The sequence below is a fragment of the Lynx rufus genome, unplaced genomic scaffold (assembly GCF_022079265.1).
Source record: "Lynx rufus isolate CCGP_SWC_20201006 ecotype Redwood Valley unplaced genomic scaffold, mLynRuf1.p SCAF_9, whole genome shotgun sequence".
Taxonomy (NCBI): Eukaryota; Metazoa; Chordata; class Mammalia; order Carnivora; family Felidae; genus Lynx; species Lynx rufus.
The window spans coordinates 11,946,135-11,957,533 of NW_025814897.1; the positions used below are offsets into that span (position 1 = coordinate 11,946,135).

The 11,399-nt window shown below is 48.2% G+C and overlaps 1 protein-coding gene across 1 annotated transcript in view; it reads left to right on the plus strand.

The window, feature by feature from the left end:
• Positions 1-10,188, plus strand: part of HTR3B (5-hydroxytryptamine receptor 3B) — a 30,280-nt gene extending 20,092 nt beyond the window's left edge. The window contains 3 exon segments of the mRNA XM_047072206.1: positions 8,178-8,388; positions 8,532-8,714; positions 9,953-10,188. Coding sequence (XP_046928162.1) covers positions 8,178-8,388; positions 8,532-8,714; positions 9,953-10,188 — 630 coding nt within the window.
• The last annotated feature ends 1,211 nt before the right edge of the window (positions 10,189-11,399 follow it).

Below are 11,399 nucleotides of genomic sequence, written 5' to 3' on the forward strand. Positions count from 1 at the left end.
AAGGATTCCATATGTGAGTAAAAAGAGAATGGTTTCAGGCACCTGAACCACCCACCTTAGCAGGCATCCTCAAGCCTTTCGGTGCATACTAACATCCCCACTCCCAATTGCTGCTGAGAGGAGGGGGAAACAAAAAAAAAAAAGAAAAGAAAGAAAACCCATATACAGCAACAACAACAGAGTGGGAGAAGAGCGTCTCTTTAACGTTACTGTCCTGTTTTTAACTGAGTAAATTATTAATTAATTCCAGAAACAAATGCATAAAGCTATCATTATTAATTTGACTATCTTGAGCAGTTAGCTAACAAATCACCTACAGGATCCTCAGAGACTCCTGGTGGTTTCTGGATCAGAGAGAACAGCTGCTCTAAAGGGATTCGATGAGAACCCAAGCTTCTCGGGAGCACCACCAGGATGCTCTTGGCTGCATTGTCATGGGACAGTTTGTTCAGCAGGAGCCTGAGGGGTGGGGTGCAGGACAGCGAAACTGCTGTTTTGCACTCCAGAAGCAGCCATTCTCCCTTCCCTGGCCCTTCTGGCAAACTGTCCTGCTAAGTGGTTTGTAGCAAGTTCATGCAACTGGTAGGTCCGCTGTCAGTATTCACTTCTGCTTTTCTGCACAAAGTCAGCTAATAGTGTTGATAGCTGGGTGGGGAGGAGTTCTTCATGCCAGGTAATGTCTGTGATTGACAAATAGAGACTACAGGCAGGTCAGGATGACACACGACATGAATTCGCTTGGAAACAATCCTTTTGGATAAGAAGGACAATTCAGACTAGCCTAGGTGCTATGGTTATGCTGGATAATCATACGCTAAGAGAGGGTGGTATCGAAATAAGCTATTATTGAGGGCACAGATGCCCCTCCATTGGTCAAAAGATGTTCCATGTAGCTTTCCAGCAAAGCTCTGGTTAAATCAGGGCCTCCTAGAAATAGCTGTGGCTTGAACGTGACCAATGTATAACTCACTCATCACAACTCATACCTTCCTGGTGGTGGAGTCTGGGTGTTTGCCTGTACTGCTTGGTTTTTAGCAAAGCTGGCGTCGTGGCTTATTTGTCCACTTTTTTTTTTTTTAAAGTGAGAGAAAGGGAGGGGAAAAAAGAAAGCTTTTTTAATTTCAATGAGTTTCTTGGCTAAGAGTAAACACCTCATTAATTTTAAAGATATCAGCCCACAAACATTATTAATGCAGCCCGAATAATGGCGAGCATTAAAGGGAAATGTGAGGGAGGAGCACGTGCGAGGTGGAACACAGTCACCTACCAAGCGCTCCGGAGAACGCTGCACACACCATTACCTACACTGCACGAAGGAGACAAACAAAGGCAAGAGGCAGGGCCGATAAACAGGAGTGCGCACGCACACACGCACACACACATACACTCACACTCTTTCCATAAAGCAGCCATTATTTGTAGTTACACGTCACCCTTTACCCTGAATATTAATTTGTCTTCCCAGTCGTGGCGAAAGGCTTTCTATGTAGTAGGTCCGTTTTTAAATATGATGGACAGAGGCGTAAAACAGTGCTTACGGAAGGAGAAGCTTCCCTGTGTCTCGGGAACAGTGATCCCATCCCTTTGCTCTGTTCACCGCCATGCTTCCTCTGCATTTACAGTGTTTACATTGAGGTATGCCAGAGGTGGGCATCGACAGCACTGTATGCTTTTGGAGCTGTTTCCTGTGTCTCTTTGCCCTGGAGGCTGCTTTCCACCCTCGCCCTCTGGAACAGAGTAGGGAGAGAACCCTGAGTAGTCACAGATCATGTTTCATAGGCAGGGAGCCACGCCCAGAAGCAGTTATACAACTTTGGAAAGACTTAAAGTAGATTCAGTGGCTATCCTAGGTCTCTTGTCTCCCTTGGCCTCTCTCAGCCCCCATGCCTCCGCACACCTGCTATGTGCCCTGATTGGTTCATGATCTCTTACTCCATACCAGTCATCCTGCTCTGAAGTTAACAACTGAGGCATCCTGGTGACCTTCGGTAGCCTTTGGGCAATGACGTGAAATTGAGAGCCCGGTTCTCTGCCAGCACTGGTCTGCCAGGGTCCTGACAGCAAAGGGCCATCTCCCTCCTGATCTAATCACCTGCATTGTCCCTGTCCAGGCTGCCCAGTGCGGGGTGGAGACAAGTGGAGCAGACAGGAGGAAAGATGATCTAAATATCTTGTCCCTCTGGGCCTGATGTACATTGCTGCCATTACTACTAAATCAAGTGCTCAGAATTCCTGGTTAGCTCAAGCTAATGTACAGTCATATCTGCTGGCTCTAGAACACGTATTGTTTATCAGAGGGCACTGCTAACACATTGGAGTCAGGCTACATTCCACAGGGGGCTCAGAGCATGGGCACCTTTTGCCTACAAGGAGGTCTGTGTGCAGCCTGGCACCTGCTCCAACAGCCATAGGAGGGAAGATTCCCTCCAATACATTATCGGACATGCTGCTTCCAGAAACAGAAGGGTGAGCATTCCATGTCTACGTGGCAGCTTTTTGTTTTTTTGTTGTTTAAAAGAAAAAAAACGAGGGTAGAAGTGGGAGGAGGTAGGAATAAAATGTGAGAATTCATTTTGGATGGAAAAGGGTGGACAGCTGTTGGAAGAACTAAAGTGAGCCCAACACGCACATATACTCACAATGAGTGAGATGTTCATGCAGGCAGGGCTGGGAGCCTTCCCAGGCACCCCTGGAAAAATGCAGAGGGGCAATTGAGAAAGCAAGGTGCCCCATCTTTTCCTCTTTTTCTGGCATAGTTTTCCTTTATAGATTAGGTTAGAGTAGTTTTGTTGAGATATCCATTGAATGCAGCTCATGAACTTGAGAGAGGTTCCTTCTGAACTCCACCAGATCGGGAGGGAGAGTGAGAGAATGAGAATTTAGAGCCCTAGAAATCATTCCAGGGTCACTCATGCACCCTGACATCATGGACTTTGTGCTAACCCAGCCTGACCTGTGGTCCAGATCCAACTCCGAGTCCGGAAGCTCTCACTCCTGTGCAGGGATCTTACTTAAATGGCAGCAACTTTCCCATTCTTTCTGAATTGGGAATGGTGGGAGGGGCTTGGGAGAGGAGGAAAATGGGCTTCTGTATGAAGCGTGAGTCTGGGCGTCAAAAATTCCAACTATGTCATAAAGACGGTCATGCAAAATTGAGTACTGGTGGGGTCTACCATCAAGGAGGCAATTAGAGGCTAACCTTGGGGCCTATTCCATCTCCAAGGAGCTCTCCACACACACATTCTGAATTAGATTGATCTCTTTCATTAACATCAATAGGCTCCAAATACCTTTGTGTACTTATTATTACCTGGCTTTAATGGATAATGAAATTGTGGCATAATATTGCTAACACCTGAAGGGTGTCTAATGGAGAACACGGACTGAAACTAAAGTGCTTTTTCTTCCCTTTCTGTGGAATTTAAAGGCACCAGCTCCTTTAGTCCGTTAGAAATGATGGGCTCCAGGTAGGGGCAGTTCCACAGAGAGTGGTCTCACTGAGCTGGTGACATCCCTTCCCCCCCTAGCATCAGCCATCAGCTGGAGTCCCTTACTGTCTCTGGAATGACCCGCCGAGAGGTAGCCCTCAGGGGATGGCTCTCAATAGGAGAAGCCCTATCTGTGCTAACTCCACGCTCCCACCTTCTTGGAACTAAAAGTAACATTACTAATAAGACTCCAGTACAACGCAACGAACATCTCTTGAGCCCTTATCATGTGCCAGGCTCAGTGGCCCCACTGAGGACACAAGCATGGGTAAAGCGGGGCTTCTGCTATCCATCATGGGCCTGGGATGTTGCCCAGGGAGACATTGTGACAATGACCACAAAACCCAGCATTTACTTGACCCTGGGCACCATTTTTTTTTTTTAATTTTTTTTTTAATGTTTTTATTTATTTTTGAGACAGAGAGAGACAGAGCGTGAGCAGGGGAGGGGCAGAGAGAGAGGGAGACACAGAATCGGAAGCAGGCTCCAGGCTCCGAGCCATCAGCCCAGAGCCTGACGCGGGGCTCGAACTCACGGACCGCGAGATCGTGACCTGGCTGAAGTCGGACGCTTAACCGACTGCGCCACCCAGGCGCCCCTGGGCACCATTTTAAGTTTGCACATGTAATCCTCACATCTCTATGAGTTGGGTACTCTGAGTATCTGCATTTTTACAAATGGATGGATCGGGGTACAGAGAAGTTAACTTGCCCAAGTTTAAGTAACTTGCCCAAGGTTACAGGGTAACTGTGGAGCCTGACCTTGAGCCCCCAGTCAGTCTGACTCCAGAGACTATGTGCTAATCCTCTTTGATGTTGACATGCAACTCGGCTTGACATGGTCTATTCTAGTCCATTCTTTGGCGTTCATCCAACAGTGTGTTACTGAGCAAGTAACCTGTGCTCGTTTCCTAGGGCTTGCATAACAAAGTACCACAAACTGGGTGGCTTAAAACAACAGAAATTCATTCTCTCAGCTCTGGAGGCTGGAAATCAGGGTGTGAGCATGATTACTTCCTTCTGGGAGCTCCAGAAACAATCTGTTCCGTGCCTCTTTCTTAGCTTTTGGTGGCTGACAGCAACCCTGGGCTTGTAGGTATATCAGTCCAGGATCTGTCTCCACCCTCATGTGGCATTCTCCTTTGTGCGTCTCTCTTCTTCTCATAAGGACCCCAGTTGTGTTGGCCCACCCCACTGCAGTCAGCCGTCATCTTAACTAATTATATGTGCAGTGATCCCATTTCCAAATAAGGTCACATTCTTACCTTCCAAGAAGGACATTAATTCTTGGGGCCATTATTCAACCTGGACAGTCCACTGCCCTCTCTGGCTCCCCCAAATTCATGTCCATCACCTATGCAAAATATCCACCCTCTCCCAACATCCCTAAATGTCTTACCCCATTTCAGCATCAACTCTGAGACCAAAATAACATCTAAATATAAACTCAGAAAGTCCCAAATCACATCGTCTAAATCAGGTACAGACTCTGGATATGGTCCATTCTGGGGCAAATTCCCTTTCCATCTTCGGAGTCTGGTTGCTGATCCCCTGGGATGGGCAGAAACCTGTCCTATTAACTCTTCTCATTCCAGTATTTAAAAAAAGTACCTGACGCTGCGTTTATGGTCAGTTAATGTTCCTTCAACAAGAGAGTAAAGAGATTTGAAGATCAAATGAGATCATGAAAACAAACCATATCTGAAAACTGTGATAAAATTAGAATTTCTTTAGGCTGCACTGGGCTTGCAGAGAAAATTAGTCCATAAGTACATTGCTCCTAAATCAACCTGAAGAAAAAGGAAGGCCCCTTGTTCTTGAAGAAAACCAAAGAGGGGGCCTATGTAGCTTTACAGTGTTATAAGCCAAACATAGGTGGCAGGATTTCTGCCTTATGTTACAGGACAGCTAATTGTCTGCCTTGTAGCCGCCATGTTTCCCTTGCACTTCCGGCTGCTGGCACTATCCAGTGACAAATATTCTCCTGACAGGACTGGGTACATTCTTGGTGGGGTCCGGTGCAAAGGGAAAATGTGGGACCCCCTGTTCATAAATTACGAGTTTCAAAAATGGCACCAGCAGAGCCTGAAACCAAACAAGCCCTTGTAAGTGCCAGGACCCGGGAAGTTTCCCAAGCCTCATGCCCATGAAGCCCGCCTACCTCGCAGCCTCTTGGCCCCTGCCACACCTCTCCCCTGGCACTGTGAGGGACACATGGTCTGACAAAACTGAGGAGCCGTCTTTGGTTCTGACCCAGATTTATGTTCACTCTCTGCACCAGCCTCTGGGTGGAGAGGAACCATCTCAGCATGTGTTATTTACACAGGGGCTTTATTTAAAGAGACAACAGCCAATCTCAAATGTACCCAACATGTTCAGCAAGCAAAAGTGAAGTGTATTTTAAAAAAAAGGAAAACTAGGGGGCACCGGGTGGCTGAGTCGGTTAAGCATCAGACTCTTGATTTCAGCTCGGGTCATGATCTCACAGTACGTCGGTTTAAACCCTGCCTCAGGGTCTGTGCTGGCAGCACAGAGCCTGCTTGGGATTCTCTCTCCTCTCTCTTTATCCCTCCCCTCCCCTTCTCTCTCAAAATAAACAAACATAAAAAAAAAAAAAGAAAAGAAAGGAAAGTCAAGGCATGCACCTGGGAGCACTTAAACTAGGACATGTAGGCACTTAGAATCCAGGGACTCTGCAACTGTATTCCCTTGACTCTAAGCCTAGGCTCTTCCTGCTTAGGCAGCTGCCTACTTGTACTTCCTTTAGGGCAGGGTTCTTACACTTACTGTTCATGTCGTATATGCCATGAGGTCTGGGGGGGCGGAGGTGGTCTTCCCACTTCTACCCTCCAGCGACAGCAGGCTTGGTTGCCCCCCACCACCCCACATAGCCCAGGTCAGGCCCACAGCACAAGACACCTGTGGACTCTGACCACGTGGCTCCCTTTCTGTGGCTCCCTTCCTACGGCCCCCAGCTAACCACTGCCTGGTGGGTCATGTCACAGCATGACCAAGAGAGCTGGAGACACACGGGTTGGTGACAGTTCATTTTGTTGTGGTTTTTCTTGTAGACTGTGCTTTGGTAGAAATGTGTTTTAACCAAATCATTACAAAGCATGAGTGTGGCTCTCATTTAGATATCTGCAGCCCATTATGCTTCATGTGAAAGACAACAGCCAGACTGCAATCCTCCAAATGGCTCTGGCCTACCAAGCTCCACTGAGTCGGGATATGCTCCCAGACCCAAAGGCTGGGGGACCCCTGTTATCTCCTGCAAGGTGGTAGGTATCTGGTCTCCCCCAGCCAAGCTCTTCCCCACCTCCGTCTCCTCCATTCCCGGCCTCTGCCTTGGCCTTCAGGTATCATTTCCATGCCACCCCCCTCCTCCAAATCCAACAGCAAAGAGCTCAGAACATGCATTTGTTTGGCAAACTGATTGAACACCCATCATAAGCTAGGTATTATCTTTGGCCCCATGAGGAATGTTTTAAAGGTTGCTGCTTTTGCCCCCAAAGGGTCACAGAAAGCAGTCCTATCGTTCCCTGATGAAAATAGTTTGTGTTTATTAAAGACACTTCCTGTCACCGCCCCCAGAGAAGCGAGGTCTACAAAAATGGCCATGACAGAGCAACTTTCTCCGTCTCAAATTCCCAGCTACAGAGCCCCGGCAGGAGCTCCGGATGCTCAGCCATCCTGCGGGCTGTCTTCAGTTATCTCCCCAACTTAGACCCACTTCGCCCCTTCTCCTCCTGCTCTGTGCCCCTGGAGACGAGCCACGGTCTCTCTGACCAATAGGAAGAAGGGATGGAGTGGTAGGAGATTGGAGAGAAGGGGAGAGTGAGGAGGGTGCAGATGAGCACTCCATTTTTCTCCCGGTGGAGTCAAGTTACCACGAGGCTGGCTGTGCCCCTAAGGGGAAGCCACAGCTCCTGCTTGGTGGCCTTCTCCACCCAGCTTTCTCTCAGATTCTGTTCACATTCTCAGCCCTTGACCCCTTCAGGACTAAGGAGAGAAGCAGCTCACCCAGTCCTCCCAAGTATCGGGGGCACTGCCCCCCTTCTTGTGGTTTCCCTCTGCCCTGCTCCTTGTAAACGGTCTCCTTGCCAAGCGCTCCACAGATTTCCCAGTGGTGCTATTTGTTCCTGCCCAGACTCTGACACATACACAGGTGCTAAGGTACTCACGTTCCACATAGGAAGACGGGCTAAACCAAAAATAGTACAAGATGTTGCCTACACGCTGTCCAAAGAAAAATGTTGGTGTGAGACCTCAATTTAAAACAGCTTCTCACTCACCAGCTGTGTAAGTTTGAAAAAGAAATTTAATGTCTGTGTGCCTCGGTTTCTTTGTCTGGAGATGATAATACCCAGCCTTTAGTGTTGGTGTGAGGGTTGAATAAGAGCATAGGAAACACAGCCCAGTGCCTGGCATACAGCAAGTGGTAAATAAATAGAGGCTTCTTCTTATAATTATTAATAATATTAATACAAGTTCTACATAAAAGCTTAAAGGTTTTTTTTTTTTTTTCTATTTTCTAAAACACAAAATAATCTCCGTTCTCGAAACTACATAGTCATTTCACATTATGTAGAACTGCTGGGACTTCGGGAATCTCTTGGCCGTGGGTTTGGCCAAACATTAGTCCATCAGCTTATACCCTGTCTTCAGTAGACTCCATGGCCCCGGCCAGGTGGTGATTCGCAGGCACCCACTGGTCTACGTCATGAGCCTGCTGATTCCCAGCATCTTCCTCGTGCTCGTGGATCTGGGAAGCTTTTACCTGCCACCCATCTGCCGAGCCAGGATTGTGTTCAAGACCAATGTGCTGGTGGGCTACACCGTCTTCAGGGTCAACATGTCTGATGAGATGCCAAGGAGCGCAGTGAGCACCCCTCTGATTGGTAAGCAGCTTTGGGGACACCAGACCTCCATGTTACAGATTCCCATCAGAGATGAGATGCTGCATTTCAGACAGGGGGCGCTGGGGGAGGGAGAGGCTCCAGAGACTCTAGCTGATGCCACCTCATTTGGTTCCTTCCACCAGGAGTCTTCTTTACAATTTGCCTGGCCTTCTTGGTTCTCGGCTTATTTAAGTCCATCCTATTGGTCACATTCCTCCATGATGAGTGCAGCAGTGAGCAAGAGTGGCCCCTCTCATGCCTTCAAGGGGACATTGACGCTGACGGGCCTAGAAGAGATCCCCAAGCCCAGCCTGCTGGGGTGACAGGTTTGTGAGAAGCCTCAAGGCCCCTACTCTATCTTGCTTTATCACTCTCCGCCCTAGTTTCCGTTGGTGGAGCGCCAGGCCGGTGTCCCGCTGGGTGAAAAGTGTGAAACACTTGCTTCTTAACCTCTGTGCTGCATCTGATATTACCGCTCTGGAGATCGAAGGCTGTCTACCACCTGCTGGCTTTCCAGAAGGCCTCCTTTTAGCTTAGAGGTCAGGCCCTCCTTTGGCTTTCCTTGTTTTTGTTTGTGTTTTCCATTGCTTCTCGGCCTTTTGGCTGAGATCAAGTGTTTGTGTTTTCCAGTTTTAACCAGTACCTAAAGTGACTGAGCCTCTGACTCTAGAATAATAGAGCGCACATGCACAGTTTGTATGTATTTGGGTTCCTATCGCTTAATCTGAAAAAGTATATGAATGATCTCAGGGCTCACTTTGGCCCCACATGTACTAAAACTGGAACAATACAGAGGTTAGCATGGCCCCATGCGAAGATGATATGCCAACTTATGAGGCTATTTTTACTGTTCGCTTGAAAGTTGCTAGGTGGGGCACCTGGGTGGCTCAGTCAGTTAAGCATCCGACTTCAGCTCAGGTCATGATCTCACAGTTTGTGAGTTTGAGCCCCGCGTCGGGCTCTGTGCTGACAGCTTGGAGCCTGGAGCCTCCTTTGGATTCTGTGTCTTCCTCTCTCTGCCCCTCCCCTGCTTGCACTCTGTCTCTGTCTCTCTCAAAAATAATAAACACTTAAAAAAAATTAAAAAGAAAGTTGCTAGAGAGAGTATACCCTAAAAGCTCTGATCATGAGAAAAAAAATATGTGACTATGCATGGTGATCGATGTCAACCAGACTTACTCTGGTCATCATTTTGATATAAATATCTCAAATTACTATGCTGTACACCTGAAACTAATATGTTATATGTAAATTATATCTCAATTAAACAAAAAAGAATCATCCCAGCCTCTAAAACTCCAACTGAGTCAGTGGGGCTGGCCCCTCCCTCTCTCAGGAAACCTCCTGGGTGGATCCAGCCTAGACAGCCTTCCTCACAACACAGCTCTGCCGTGTTCTCCAGGGCTTCTTTCAGCACAGCCTCACCTGCCCTGAGCAGGCAGGAGAGAGGCCCCAACCCAGTCCACTGCCCTGTACCCCCTACAGACCTTCCTTGTGGTATGAGGCCGTCAGCTCCAGTGGGAAGTCCAGGGGCCACGGAAGCCCATTCTCCCCTCTCATGCAGAGCCCTCGGTCTGTCGAGAACACCAGGCCCAGTCAGAGACCCTGAAGGAAGTCTCGTTCCAGCTTAAGTCCATCAGCACCTACTTCCAAACCTGGGACCAGGAGGACCGACAAGAGGTTAAGTGGCTGGCCTTCCTGGAACGTTTTGACCGACTGCTCTTTAAAGCGTGCCTCGTCGTGCTGGGGCTCTATGCCGTGAGCCTGTGCTCCCTCCGGGCGCTGGGGAGCAGCTTGTGAAGACTGGAGGCTGTTGGTCTCACCCAACATTCGCTTTCTCGGTACTTGGGGAAGGTTGCAAAGTTTTGTGGGGAGGTTGGAGGGGGGCATGGCAGGTTAAAAAGCTCCCCTCTCGCTGCCTCTTTTCATTCAGTGCAGGTACTCACACCTAATGAGGTACTGAATGGCCCAGGGCTAGTGCATTCATGGCGAACACGTCTGGCCATCTCCAGGTACACAGTGAAAAGGAAGCCCGCCTTCTCATTCCGTGCCACTCCCCAAAGGTGACACCATTAGCCATCTCTTTCAGAAATTTTCTAGGTACATACATACTTGTATGTTTTTGGGTGTTTGTTTGTTTGTTTGTTTGTTTGTTTCTGTTTTTTGTTTGTGTAAGATTCCTTCATCTCCCTGTTTTATCTTAGTCACTCAGGCAGCCGTTCAAAACCTTTACCGAGTGTCAGTTAAGTCCTAAGCGTTATGTTAGGACATGAGAGAACACAGAATAAGTCAGTCACAGATCATTCTTCACTGGAATGATTCCCGAGGTCAACCTTGTACAAAGCAGAATGCAAAATTGTCACCATGTCTGTATCCTGAAGCTCTTGTTCCCACTGGCTCCGACGAACGCCTCTTCCCCAGTACCTCACCACAGTTGGACAGAAGCCGGCCTCCAAACCTTCCAGACCCAATCTAGCACAACCTGTAGTCAACGCAGACCATGTATAAGGCACTGAGCTGGGTGATGGGCTTCATGCATGCCCCTTGGGTTCAAGGAGATTATAAGCTCCTCTCCCTGTAGAATCAGCTAGGGCCGCCATAACAAAACACCACAGACTTTGTGGCTTAAACAGAAATTTATTTTCTCCCTGCTCTGGAGGCTGGAACTTTTCTTTGAGGCCTCTCTCCTTGGCCCATAGATGGCTGTCTTCTCCCCGTGTCCTCAATGGTCTTTCCTCTGCATGTACATGTCTGTGTCCAAATTTCCTCTTCTTATAAGGACACCAATTATATTGGATTAGGGCGTACCTTAACAACCTCATTTAACCTGAATGGCCTCTTGAAGGGCCCTGCCTCCACATACACATGCTGAGGTACAGGGCGTTAGGACTTCACCATATGAATTTGGGGGGCAAGGTGAACACAATTCAGTCTATAGCACTCACATGATGGTGGACGCTTGGCAAGTCAAAACTGCACATAAGCTGGAAGGCCAGGACCCAGGGAATAGT